Source organism: Meleagris gallopavo, chromosome 16 (genome assembly GCF_905368555.1).
Source record: "Meleagris gallopavo chromosome 16, MGAL_WU_HG_1.1, whole genome shotgun sequence".
Classification (NCBI taxonomy): domain Eukaryota; kingdom Metazoa; phylum Chordata; class Aves; order Galliformes; family Phasianidae; genus Meleagris; species Meleagris gallopavo.
In genome coordinates this window covers 9,909,630-9,924,441 of record NC_139419.1, presented here as the reverse complement: position 1 = coordinate 9,924,441, position 14,812 = coordinate 9,909,630, and the positions used below count along the sequence as shown (strand labels likewise).

The window sequence follows — 14,812 nt, the reverse complement described above, 5'->3', positions numbered from 1 at the left end:
TGTTTCATTAGTACTGACTGCACATATAAACATACTTAGAAGCACTGAAATTTTTATCTCAGTGAAAACATTACTTCCAAGCTTATTCCAAAACTGAAAATCAAGGTTTGTCTTGCTGCCTGGATGCTCAATATTCTGCATTTTAATGGGAAGGCAGCTGCAACTTGATTTGTTTCCAAAGCTGACCTGCACTTGCATGTAGAGGTGAGCTTCCTGCCTCTCCTTCCTCTTCTGAGCCTCTATTCTTTTCTCTTCTTGTAGCCTTTCCACAAGTTGTTGAGGAATATCGTGGTCCGTGACAGGCTGCAAGACTTCACCTACAAAGAAGGTTTCATGATATCGTTTCAAAATTTACATCAAACAAGGTTTTCAAACACACTTGACTTCTGCTGACTTGAAGTCAAAGCCAGACTTTTTCATCTTTTAATTAAAAACATGATTTGATATCATTGTGTTTTGGCAAAAGTAGTGTTTTCTATCCTGAGCCAAAATAGACTATTTCCATGAAACAAGTAACATAGATTTCTGAATTAAATATTCATTTCAGGCTTAAAAAACTATTTACCACCACTCAATTGTTTTTAATAGATCTACATATGCTAAAATGGATTAGTTCTAGTTTTTATGATTTAAGTCATTCATTTTCCACCCTACAGAACGATTAAGGCTAAAACACTGCCGATACAGTCTTGCCTTACTGTGCTAAGACAAGGCAGCAGAGGATTAGAACACACTTCCCATAAGCAAGGGGAACGATGGCTGATCCCCAGAGAATCTACAAAGTTCATCTAAAACTCATAGAGCCTCTCGTCCACAGTTCCTAAGTGAGACACAGCCCTAAGTGGCAGTATGCCTATCTAACACACGCAGAATATACATACTTAATTTTGATTCCCTGATGTAAACCAACATGTACGCGTTGGTGCAGTGCCGTACAGACAAGTCGTCGTCGTGGCCTCCATAGTTGTGTTCAATTGCTTCTTCCTTTGTACATCTTGATACAACGTCATCATCAAATTTACACCACTAGAGAAAATTTTATATAATTGTAATTTTACACACAAGAACACTTTCTTGGGTGACAAATAAATCCTATTTCTGGCATATCTACAGCTCTTTGAAGTAACCAGAATTTGTCTTCAAGCAGCAGGAGGTAAAAAAAAAAATTAAATCAAGTTCAGCCTAACTGGTGCTACCTGCTCCAGCATTATGGAGACCATAAGAACCAAACCTTAAGTGATGCACGTGAACATTTTGCACTGAATACTGAAAGTTTTTAGTTCGATAATTATACAAATAATTCACCTTAAGACTTTTCCTCACATATTTAATACTGCTCTGCGAAGCTCAGATAACTGACCTTATTTTTACAAAATATACAGAGCAATGGTACAACATGCAAATAATGGTAATTTCTTGTAATTTTAAAGTAGTTTACAGGAAATTAAATAAACAGGAATTTAAGTAAAACAAACAAAAGCAATTCAGAGCGAAAGACATATAGCAATACACAGTAAAAACTGACTATTCCTTTTCCTATGAACATTTACACAGAAATCCAGTGAGCTCAAGGGAAGAGGCACCTGACCCATAAACATCTAATCTGATCAAGTCACCTGAACCTATAACAGTCAGACATGCAAAGATGCTGAATTTCTGAGTCACAGAAAGATTCAGATTTGCTTCAGCATGAAGTCAGTCTGAAGAAATGCAGAATGAAATTTGCTTGCTACAGAAATTCAACACACAGGCACAAGACTGAAAGGATTCCCTCAGTCTTTTAGTGGAAGCCAACAGCAAATAGGAAGGTGCTTCTCTTAAGAAGGCAAGTGGGTCTTTATCACCTGCAAATGTAAGCTGCTCTCTAAAGTGCAAGAACTAGACGCCAGGGCTGCAGGTTTGATTTCTTCTGTAAATACAAGGCAAGTCAAATACATCTGACTTCACTAAGTGAGCACACCAGCATGCTCTGTTAGCAAACATCAATTGCAAAGAATTGCCCATCGTGAAAACATCAAATATCTACTTAAAAAACACAAATAGATTTAGTTGTTTTTCAATACTCACTTTTCCATCACCCTTTGGATTTAAGTAAACAACATAATGTCCACCATGGTTATCTCCACTGTGTACTAGAACTGCGTGAAGAATGTAATTTGCAGGATCTTTAGGATCTGTTTTTTGCAAAAATTCATCTAGTGGCAACTGTTCAGGAAACTCAAACCTAATTTTTGAAGAGAATTAAGACAGGTTTATTTGTATTTAAGAGATGCACGCTATTAAGAACAACACCAATACTTAAGCCAAAGGAGAGTTACAAAAAGTGAACAAGTTACAGTGACAATTCTATCCAGGATATGAATACATTGGTATGTTTTACACAGGCTTTTACATGGAATCTTTATACGAAAGCTGTAAGTGATTCAGTATTCCGTATGTCATTCAGAACCCAAACAGTAGTCAGTGCACCTTTTGGAGACCTCTAACATACACCTACACACACTCCTTCCTCTTGCAGTTGATTCAAGAATTGACTTTTTTCAAATAATTATTGTTACTTTTTTTAATATAAAACATATCAATAGGTCCAAATTCTACATCTGACAAATTCCACTGAAAACTTACCTATCATTTATCTTGATGTTTTGATCAGTCTGCGGATCATACATAAATCTCATGAGCTGTAGATGTAGTACTGGTGGCAATGTTAGGAACTTCACACCTTTCTCTGCCTCCTACATATTTTAAAGGAAACAAAGGGTTGAAAGTGCAAGATTTTTAACAATTTAAAATACTTGTCTGCTGCAGACACTTTCCTGTGGACTTCTGTCTTATAGGCTTGACACAACATGCAAAGAATAGTCAGCTTTTGCTCCAGTTCTGAACCACCTCAATGCCCCACCATCTTCCATGACTTACTCCAGCAGAATCATTAACCAAGAAATCACTTCATTTAAATTGAAGTCACTCACGCAAGCACACGTGAATATCTCATTACAAGCAAGTCATGGATAAATGAAATTTTAAAAAAAATACTGAGGCAAAAACTAATTTCTGATCAGTTAGGAATTTCATGTCCACTGTACCCTGCCAACAGATACTTGGCTACCAAACGCTGCTTCTTGAGAACACCTAAGAATATACAGCATGTTATTGACAAGATCTGCTATATGGAAGCTGCAAAAATAAGACCTAGGTGGGAGGGAAGGACTTCTTCCTACAGTGGAAGCAACAAAGTACAAGTGAAAAGCTTAGGAACATGCACACGGAAAAATGGTTGAAACTGCATAGGCTCATATGATGTTCTTAATGATGACAGAAAAATGACCTCTTGATGTAACTTTTAGAGCTATGCTGCTTTTTCAATAGGCAAATGGGATGGTCTTAAATGAATTCTCAGAAGAGAAGAAGTTCACGAAAATCATTCTTGTCACTAGAACTGTTTTAAATACAAAAGCAACATTTACTGCTGATTGGACTGTTTTCAAGTCCAAGCTCCATTCTGAAAAATTTAAAAGCAATTAAGAGGAACTACATACATGCTTGCATAAAGAGAAAAATGAACAAGATCAGTTGATACAATCTCTTTTATTTTATCACAAACACAGAAATAAATTTTAAAATCAAAGAATAAAAATACCTGCAAGCCATGCTCTCCTGCATCATACTTGTTATCACCATCCAACTGCTCCACTGCAACATAGTCAATGAAGGACTCAAAAACTACATGAAAAAGATTGGCAAATAGTAGGGAAAGAGAAAGAAAAATGTAAGGTTACTCTAGCCTGGGGGCTGAAAGTATCCAGCAAATAACACATTAAGACATCAGAGCTTTTATTTGAATATTTGTCTTTATTGCTATATTGTTTAAGAACATCAAAAAACACAGCAAAATTGTAGAGGCAAAAATAGGAATTTCAACAGATTTTAAAACCACAGTTACAACTGTCTGCCAAATCTCCTGTTCTCAGTGCAGCTGCTAAATATCAAGCTAAATGATTTTGTCTGCTAGAGTCCTACACATTCTTTTTTCTATGTCTTGTATGCCAAGTACTTGGTAAAGCAATGATAAGGGACCACTACAAGGATGCTGTGGTTAGTCTGTTCTTGGTATCTGCTTGTTGTTACAGTCAAGCCTGAATAAGAATCTATTCCCCACAAATTACTCTCCATATATAAATTATAACTTATTGTGAAAACACTACTGTTATTAAGAATGGCATCATAAGCTATTTTATTACACCCGTAAAACTCCTACAAGTCAGTGTTTTACGAAAATATCTCAGAGAATTAATTAAGTGGGAAGGAGCAAGGAAGGAGAATGGGAGAAAGGGTAAAAGACTAAAAATAAAAAACATCTCCTCTGAAATTAAATAAAGGATTTTTCAAAATGATGAGCAACAAAAAAACGAATTTGAAATCTGCAGGTATCAAACTCAATAGTAGAAAACAGCCCAATATGTTCAGGTATTTCATTGGTGCGTATTTCAATGTATCACTTACTATTTTTCTTTCCCTTTATACTTAGCTGGATATCATAATAATCTTCTATTCGTTCAGATCGATAGTCTACATGTTTGCATTGGATATAAGACTGTAAACAAATAAACAAGACAGAATTTCAGTGTATGCAAAGTAACACAGTTAATTTTTTAAAAATATTAGATTAAATACATACCACCATCTTTCCTCTGAACAACTTCGGAATAGTGCCTTCTACACATGTGCCTTTCATTTTATTTTCCACATTATCAAGCAGCTGAAAGAAAAATCAAGTTTTGTTGTGTGTGTGTTTTTTTTTTTTTTTTTTCACAGGATAAACATGCACAGTTTCAGATTCATTCATCACTTACGAATTGCTACTTCACTAATTAAAACATTAAGCTACTTCCACTGAAACTTTTAGTCTATTCTCACTGGCATCTCCTCTAATCCTTCAAATCCTCCTCTTCCCCCTAGAAAATACTCTGAGAACCACCTCAGGTACCATCCTTTGAGTGTGAAAGACCTCACAGGTGTTATGAGGTGTAATGCACTTGTATCTTCAAAACTATATTCCTCTCTATAGCAGTTTAAGGACCACTCATATACTCTCTTTAATTTTCAGCCTTCTCTGTCATTTACAAAATCCTCACCCTCAAAAGGCCACAATCAATCCCATTCTTAAAAAATAATAAATAAATCAAGGCAAAAGCTCGTAAGTCTTATTGATTTGATTTAAACTAATTAGTGTCAGTACAACTAGGAATGTTACTAATTTGTATTACGTTGGCTGCTCCAAAATGTATTTTATGATGCTGGCCCACGACATCAGAGGCAGATGTTGGGATGCCAGTAGTGGTTGAACCTTCCCACTAATATCCCATTACATCTTACTGCTGGGTGACAGATGGCAACAGAGGGGCAGGCACTCTGACACAGTGGCGTCTGACACCAAAGAACATATGAAGCAAAGGTGTGTGTGAACTCCAAGCAGAAAAAATTGCAGTTAATGACATTCATTGACACTTGCTGAATGTTTATGCAGACCAAACAGCGGACGTGAGCACAGGGTGGCAGGGGGCGGTGCATTATAGCAGTGGCAACAGTGGGTCACCTCCACTGGGGCAGACTTTTATGAGTATGGCATGTAGGCTCTTGTTCACTGCTGGCAGAAATGCACAGCTAGCAGTGGTGACTATGTTCAAAAATAATGTTTTGTAGCAGAGAATGCACTCTATCAAAAGTGTTATTGTACTTGATTGTAGGTTCCACAGAAATAAATAGGAGGCATTACTTTTGGAGCAACCTACTTATACACACACAATATCAAGACGTGTCAGTAAGAAACAGCAAAATCATACCACTCGACATAGCTCCTGGACATCGTGTTGCATGAAGCTGTCTAAAGTTTCCCACCTTTGCAAGAGAAATCAATACAAAATTACTATGCCATAAAGAAAATTTACAGTTCAGAAGACATTTCCATGATTTCTCTTCAGAAATCAATGATGCAGTGCATAGCAAAATACACAGACTCTAAGATACAGTACTGCCTATTGCAAGAGTTCTTCAGTTCTGTAGCACGCACTTGGCCCACAGCCTGCTCCCAGATCCATTTCTCCTTTCAGTACCCCGAGCCCAGAGCAGGAAGGGGCAGCGAACACGTGGGCAGCTGCCCTGCACCCATCTCCCTTCTTTCTGCAGTCCTGGAGACAGGCAATGGTAAAGCAGCCCAAGCCATAGGAAGAGCCTAAGGTCAGGCTCTTGCTAGCAGAATGCTTCCAGTTTAAAACCTATTCTCAGTTCATGTCAAAAAACACTTAAGAAGAGGCCTGGGAGCAATTCAGTGCTGTCAGAATAGTTTCCTCAACATGCTTCTCGCTGCCTCCGCACTGAGTGCCCTTGCCCTTCATGTGTAGTTAAGTCGTGTTCAAGGCAAATTTATGCACACCAGAAGAAGCAAATGGATTTCTAAGAAATAGTGGCTCCTTTGTGCTCATCTGAGCAGTTAATCTTGGATGCACAGTAACTCCAAGGACACATCCGTGTTACTGAACGTGTCCACACCACCTGTGCCGTACATCTGCAAGCAGCTGTGTGAATGGCGCAGGCACAACACGGGCTTCTAAGGCCTCCCTGGTGGCCAAGGTACACAGTGCAGCAAGGCTGCTATGGCCCCTGCCTAAGTAAAAGGGAAGAAGCATAAAGGAGCTGTTCTCGGTTTCACCACAAAATACTCTCACAGAAACTCTTTAGATTTAAGAAGCGTTCTTGAGTTTGGGACTCTAACAGCTCTTCTTTCAACAGTCATCATTTCCTGTATAAAATAAGCTGTATTTACCACAGGATTCCATGTGAGCTAAAGGTTCAACCCCACGCTCTTGAAGCCAGAAGCAGAGGTGCAGTCAGGAGCAGTATTAACCTCACTCTCCCCTCCCACTCTCAGTGATTCATCAGCACCGTTACACTGCAGGATGCTACTCCCAAAAGCAGGCTGAAACAGCTGTGTGGGGTCCCCACCTGAACAAGACCATTGAACTAATCCACTGGATAATTAGGAATGGAAAATAACCTTCTGAATCTGCAGGCTTTAAGCATTTGACAACTTAAAGGACAAAAAAAAATCAAAGAGAAGGTTACATCCTAATACTAGGATTTTGAAAGAGGACTCTTTCTGACAACAGCATCAGTTTCTTCTAAGAAGCCAAGCTTATTTACGTTCCTCAGAAAGTCATAGGACCCAGCACAAAATTAAGCTCCACACAGTATACAGCCAGGTCTCACCACGTTAGAACCTTCCCTTTAATTTAAAGGAGGGGAAAAAAAAAAAAAAAAAGAAAGAAAGATCTTCAACCACATTCAAAAAATCCTTTCCAAGAACCAAAGCAGGGAGAAGCACATTTTCCAAAGGTTGCTCTTAGCTACAAAATTAAGCTCGTGCAACACCCTCAGGATAGATCTCTTCAAGCTACTGAAGATGACACAGTTAAGATACTAACTCAAGGTGAAGTATTTACAATATCAGCAAATCCTTTTAGTGTAACAGGATAGCAGTAGGCAGAAGATGCCATCAGACAGAGCACTGAGGTTACCAACTTCATTTTAAAATTACCCCAAAAAGTGCAGAGAAAAGAAGGACAGATGTAAGGGCACAAAGCATCTTATCAGGGCAGAGCATTTCTACAGCTTTAACAGAATCAGAGAGCTCACAAATGGGATTGTTATGCTGAACGCCAGGACAGCTCTGCAGAGAAGACCATTTAATTTTCTAACCCACTTCCAAATAATCCCTTCAATACTGTTACAAATGATGAGCTTACAAACACACGTGTAATGAAGTAATGCAAATAACATTTTAGAACAATTTTCAATTAAAAAATTCTCTACGTTTATAGGGTCATCTGAGCTACCAAGCTATTGTAAAAACCAAGCAAACAACCAACAACAAAACCACCATCCTCAGCACAGCTATACTGCACAACCATTTTCCATTTGCCTGTGTGTTCCAGATACAAAAGTATGTTTTGTAACACTGTCTCACAGGAGGTAGTATCACATAAAGAGACGCCAGGCAATGAATTGGGTACTGGAGGGAAGTGAAAATAAAAGCCAAGCTTTTAGCAAACGTTTTACAGAAGAGAAGAGTGTGCTAGTTGAAGAAAATGCAAAGAAAGATTGTGTCTGTGTACTGACTGACAGCTTTTCTCCATGCAACAGATACTCTTTAAGCATTAAATCACGAAACAGAATACAGGATAAATGTTTCTAAAACGAGGATGAGAGAAAATATAAGATCTTTTTAAGTCCTAGGAAAGTGCTGTCACAGGCAGCAGTGCTAAACTAACAATCTGGAGATGCAGATCACTATTTCCCTACATTTAATACAGAAACAAAAGAGATATGAACAATACATGAACTGCAGCGTTTCACCAATGTGGTTCTGAATTTTACTTAGACAAATGTGTCGCACAACTTTCAGGTAGGGCAAATTCTAATCCCACTGCTAGAGTGTTTGATGACTGTGTGTTCCAAAACCTGACTTCTGGACCAGCTGTCGTTGGTTCTGATTATTAACAAAAACCTCTCTAAGCTACCTGTGAAAGACTAGCAATTAACATGCTGTATTAACACTTCTCTGCACCTCTCAAAAAGTCTGATTTAAATAAAACCTTTTCAAAGAAATACTATATGAAACCTATAGTAGCTGAAAATTCCAAAACTTACCCAAAAGATTTTGTTAATTTTTTAGTTCCAACTGGTTTGTCACTATGTTGCAGCTCATAAAACACTCTTTGCAATGCTAAAGGAACACTTTTGGATGAATCATCTCCTTCAGTGGGCATCATGTACACAGCCTGAAAAAGTATTTAGTTCAATTAGTATCAAAGGAAAAAGTTCATTCCTCGAATCATTTAACGCACGCTTTCCTCTCCAGTGACTTAACTTCATACAACTCATTTAATCATCACTCCAAAAGAATGAGAAATAAAATCTTTTACTGTAATGTAAAAACATTAATTGTCTAAAATCATCTTATTAGAGCACAGTGGTTACAAAGATCTGAACAACTGATTCTGTTCACGGTAACGTTATCTAAATGGTTCTCTTATTCTACCCTAGGAAAGTAAATACACTCAGGCATTCAATGCACATGGACAATTTATCATGCCTATGTCCATGCAATCGTCACAGTAGAATCTGATATACTGGATAGCACTACAAGATTTTGAAAATAAGTTGTTTTGTGCTTTAGCTTGGCTCTGTGTGACTACCATCACCTCCACTGCAGGGAGAAAGCACACGACATGAAAGCATAGAGGGCATCGGGAGAGTGAAAACAGAGGGTATAGCTGGAGCATGAAGATGCCTGAGATTCTCTGATACATTCATTCCTACTGGATAGCATCACTGCCTGGCAAACAGAGTAAACAGCTTCATCAAATCAATTCACTAATTAAACCACACAGAAAACAAAAACGTTACGCAAATAGACCAGCAGGCATAAGGAGAGCTCAAACAGGTAGGAAAATGGGACTTGTTTATGAAACCTTAGGTCAATATGTCTACGGAAAAGCTATTTACAGAGAAATGCTCACTTAAAAATTCTGAACGTAAAAAGAAAATAGAGAACTTTGAAAGGGAATAATAGGTGAAAAAAGGAGACACCGATATTAAGTATTACAGGAGAAAACACCCTGTTTAAACAGAACAATTGCCACTCCAATTTTAATAATCTTCCTTTGCTCTGCATTTGCAAATCTCAGAGCTTGCTTAAACCACTTTCATCAACTGAGATTTAAAAAAAGACAAAAAACACATCCTTGATTTTATTCTTTAGGAACAAGTTTTATCTGCTGAACCTCCATCATCCTTCACGGCGGCCCAGCAGGGAAACCAGCCAGCCACCCCACACAGCTTCACTCAGCTAGGATCAATTCATCCTGACACAGCTGCATCAGCAGGTGTTCCACGGGGCCAAGCAGGGCTGCAGAGCTTCCAGCAGGGCAGCCTGGGGGGGCTGTGTGTGCTGTGCCCCGCTCACAGACCCAGCTCCAAGCAGCCCCGCTGCCCAGCGTGTGCCCAGCTGAGCCCCTCCTGCAGCACTGCTCCAACACCTCCTGCACACGTGCTGTATGCTTTGACCACTCTGCTCTGACAATTTCTTCCCCCAGACCAGATCGTACGATTTCAAAACAACTCCATTAGAACTGCATATATATGTGTATATATACATACATACACATACATACATTTTCAGCTGCTTCTCTATTTTTATTATCCTTATGCAGAGTTACAGTTAACTACGCTGTTCTGGGCAAACTCCAATTTAAACATCAATAGCTAAAATTATCCCTTTGATTTTGCAGGAGTTATTTTTTGCTTGAAAACACTAACATCAAGATGAGTCAGCATCTTGCAGAATTAACCTCCCCCTAATCCTGGTTTATGAGCTCTTTTATGAGCTGGTCTTCAGTGGCAAGTATGGGAATGGGTAGTATTTGAACAACCATGTTTCAAGTCTTCTGAATCTGATCAGCCTCTGCTCATTGTTCTCAGTATCTTGTAAATGCTCCTTGAAAATCAAAAATTGAGCAAGTTGCTAAGCTTAAGTGAATTGGATGTGAAAATCACGTAAAGAAAAAAATTCCAATATAGCCTGTGCTGATACATTTTCCAAAGGTATTTTTGTATTTACTTATGAATAATCAACAATCAAATGCTAAACATCCTTCATGACAAACCCAAGTGATACTACAGCAGGCTAAAATTCATCCTAGTGGTTCTCAATGCAGCTATCTCCTTTTAAAATGAATGAATAGGTGCTCAGAATATAATGACAACTAAACAAAATCAGGTCTTTTGCGTTTCATTCTTATTTGGTTTCCTCGTGTCGTTCTTATAACTAAATCCATTCCTGCATCTCTCAAATAATAATCAAATAATTGCTTAAAATTTGTTTTTAATGACTGCACTCCAGACGCCATTGAATAAAAGCACCCATTTTATTTCTTCTGAAGTTCCAATGAATTATTAACATCTAACATATAGCCTTTCTTTGGTTGTGTAGGTGAGTACAACTGAAACAATTTCTCAAAATACAAAGTGTTTCTCCATCCTAAAACGAATCACCCCTCAAACACAATCCTTCACAACCTCTCATGCTCTGCTCTCCCAAACTTCGTAACTCGTTCTCAAGGATCAAGGAATTGGGCATTTTGATCATTTGAAAAAAGCAGGACCTTTAGCACCTGAGAAGCTCCTCCAGGAAACAAACACATAAGAATGACAGGGACACAGACAGGCAATGGCAGATATGAGAAAAACTCTGAAAAGTTACGTGCAAAAGAATGATATGGGTAAGGTTGAAGACGCTGCTCAGAGTCAAGACAATTATTTAAGAAGGGAAGAAAAGGCTGTGCATTAAATTTGAGGGTAAGGCAAAACATATTAGCTAAGTTAAGGAGAGGCAGATCAGGAAGGAATGTATTGCATCAACACATGATTTTAGCATAGCTACAGACAGTGTGCAACGCGCTCACAAAACGTAGGTTCAGGAGAACCAGCAAAGAACTGTACAACTTCCTGGATGAAGCAACAGAGACAGACAGGCTGCAGACACTGATAATGGCCATGGGAAGTACCAGAGCATGCTCTGAGAGTAGCCTTGGACTCCCCAGCTGAGAAGCCACCTCTGTCCCTTGCCAGTGGCATTCACTTCCCAGCGACAAACACATGCTCTGAAGAGCAACTTCCTTTGCTTTATTCCCTAGCACCAAAGCCACCAAATTGCAAATGAAAAGATGTTTCATTTCAGCTACCTGAGAACCCTCTGCCTGCTGTTTGGAAACAAAGCACAGAAAAGATCTCTGCATTAATCCTCTCTCTCCCACACCTCAGAGGTTTGACTTCCTATAAGTGTGCTTTCCCAGCTCTATTCCTGACAGCAACTCCTGTTATCAAAGCTCCAAATAACAGCAAAACGACTTTTATTTCTCCTAAGTAGAGAGGATTAACAGAAGTAATGGAATTAGTGATAATTAATTGTTTCAAAAAGAACAAATTGGTTCCAAGTGAAAATGAACACGTTGTAGAGATGTCACTTTCCAGACCAGTCAGCTACTGAGTCTTCCCATCTCTAGTAGTAACAAGTGAGTACTAAAGCTGTCTACAAAAAAACCACTAGTGACTTTTCTATTTACAGGTGCTCTGAAAACTGGAGAATAAGCAGAGAATCCAGTACCATTTCCAAAAGGAAGCTGCAGTTCCTGGCTAGTAAATTAACCTTTCTCCTTTGGTCACTATCCAGATATTAGCCCTAAGATCCCTAAGAGCTGGTCTGTATTTGGGCTCTGAGGAAGGAGTGCAGGAGAATGACTGAAGAGATCAGTTCAGCTGAAACAAATCTGTATCACAAAAAGAATTTCTTCTTCACAGAAGATTACGTCATGGTACATATTGATTTACTGACTACCAGACATTCTTGAAAGGAACTACTCAATTGGATTAGATGTAGCTATTATAGAAACATATCTTTCTTTCAAGAGCAATGTGAAGTTGTCCAAAATCATAAAAGTCACAAACATTATCAGCACTGAGCAAAAACCAGGCATTAAAACAACGATAAACTGAATGTGAAAGCTACACCTCTTGCTAAGAAGGAACAGAGGCACCATGCAAAGCAAATCAAGTATTTTTTTCTTGTGTGTGGCACTGGTAAGATCTCACTTACAGGCTACTGGAGCTCAACATGCTATTTTTTGCAACACTTCAGAGTAAACAGCACACTGCAAAAGAAAAATCTCAACAGGAACACTTGCAGGTCACTGTGATACAAATAATAATGGTAAGACAGTGGAAAATGATATAACAGAAGGAAAGTTTTGGAGAAAAGAAAGCTTAATGGAACAACCTTGTACACTCAAGGGAAAAAAGAAGTCAGAATACTTAACTATCAGTAAGAGAGATACAATAACCACAGACGGCAAGAACACCGACATTAAACACTCAGGGAGAAGTTGTAAAATATAGAAAGCAAAAAGAACAGATCGAGAATTAAGAATGACAAAAGAGTCTTCAAAAATCCTTGAAGCGGAAAACTTTTCTCAATTAAGGAATGCTAATCACCAATAACAGTAAATGAATGAAGTAGGCAGGATCAACAGGAGATGCCAACAAAGAAATGGTGTACTTATATCTTCCCATATACATATTTTCAGATTTTCCAGCCAGCCACGCTCCAATATGAAGACATCACTTATGTTTTTAACCCATTGAAGTATTGCACTATTTTAAGTTTACACGTGACCTACTATCTTTCATCCCGTTTTTCACTGAGATATTAAGCCCACACGTCAAAATTCTATTCTTTCCACCACAGAAGAACCATCTGTAGTAAATGAAAAACATACAAACGAAGCAAGTATAAAGTTGTTCAAACTACTGAAGTTATGATATTTTCATTACTACAAATACACAAACCACAACGGCAGGTAATTCAACCACATAACAAATTAAAAACCAGAACAAATGGTCATATTTATTTTTTAATTATGTTTATGGGTTGAGAAGTCACAACTGATTTTTCCATTTTAACTTAAGGAAAATTCCCTCAGATCTGTAAGAAGTTGAATCAGTCCTTTTTTCCTTTCCCAGTACAATTAATGGACATTTTATGCTTAGCGTTGCTAAAAAACATTCCTTTTTTCACCAGGTATCCTGACTACTTTCACAAAACCAAAAACCTATGCTCATCAAACTAGAAAAGGAAGCTTCCTTTCCTTTTCGTCAAGTATGATGTGCATGACCACATAAATTACAACTTCTGTAAGAGGATGAAGGAGGCAAAAGGGACAATCAGGTCTGTTTTGAAGCACTTCTATATACAGCAATCTCATTTCTTTTTCCCCCACATACTAATTACCTTTCGTAGTTGATTTGTGAAAAATAAAGTCTGTAACAAACTGTTCATGTAACAAGTTGCTCCCTGGTTCTTTAAGCCAACATATCCTGTGTGCTTCTTTGAATCCCACCTAGAAAAAGTTAAAATCAATCAATTAAGGTTGAAATCAAGACAGAAGTGTATTAAGTGTAATAAAGACTATCTGTTCTGAGGTACCAGTGCTGTAGATACTTCTCTCTATTACTTAATACTGAAATAACAGACTAAAAACACCAGCACTACCAGCAACAAGCTTTGGAATTACATGCTTTGCAATTTTGATAAATTTTCTTTTATAATACATTCCATATGGCAGATAAGTTATTTATTATGAAAGTGTGCTGGAACCCAGAGCTATACATTTAAGGGCAAGTCTACATTTCAGCAGAACCAATTTCTTTAGAAATGACATGAGGCAGAGTGACTCAGACAAGGAGGTTTTAAACAGCTGTAAACCCAGACAAGCTAGACATAGACAGCAGAGTCACCTGATTATATCTGATAAGAGTTTCACTTGCAAGATCAGAAACACTGAGGCTGGATTTGCAGAGCTATTAAATCACAAACCAATTGTACAAAAGTAAAAGTTTCACAAACATTGTGCTGAATAATGCATACTGAAATTTAACAAATTGAGACAATGAAAACTATTCACTGGGAAAATTCATCAATTAAAGGTGACTAAATGAGAATATCTAATGAGCTACAACTATTATTAACAAAATACCTGAACAATTTGAAGTAAGGTAAAAACAGTAGAATCAAGAATTATTTTGGAACAAAGGTACTTACGCCACTCCATGGGGAGCATCTGCTTGAACATAGACTTCAAAAGTAACTTTATCCTCTTCTATAAAGCCCTTTTCAGGATCAGTAACTTCCTGTAGAAGA

The 14,812-nt window shown here is 38.0% G+C and overlaps 1 protein-coding gene across 2 annotated transcripts in view; it reads right to left on the bottom strand.

Annotated features, from left to right (window-relative positions):
• The window catches only part of USP7 (ubiquitin specific peptidase 7), a 63,321-nt gene that overhangs the window by 16,639 nt on the left and 31,870 nt on the right, over window positions 1-14,812 (bottom strand). For both annotated transcript variants that reach the window (XM_085237231.1, XM_085237230.1), the window contains exons 5-15: window positions 14,714-14,802; window positions 13,904-14,012; window positions 8,707-8,837; window positions 5,844-5,898; window positions 4,679-4,759; window positions 4,504-4,594; window positions 3,641-3,723; window positions 2,626-2,735; window positions 2,068-2,224; window positions 882-1,026; window positions 187-317 (exon numbers count right to left, since the gene is read on the bottom strand). In XM_085237231.1, the coding sequence (XP_085093357.1) occupies window positions 187-317; window positions 882-1,026; window positions 2,068-2,224; window positions 2,626-2,735; window positions 3,641-3,723; window positions 4,504-4,594; window positions 4,679-4,759; window positions 5,844-5,898; window positions 8,707-8,837; window positions 13,904-14,012; window positions 14,714-14,802 (1,182 nt within the window). The remainder of the gene's footprint in view (window positions 1-186; window positions 318-881; window positions 1,027-2,067; window positions 2,225-2,625; window positions 2,736-3,640; window positions 3,724-4,503; window positions 4,595-4,678; window positions 4,760-5,843; window positions 5,899-8,706; window positions 8,838-13,903; window positions 14,013-14,713; window positions 14,803-14,812) is intronic.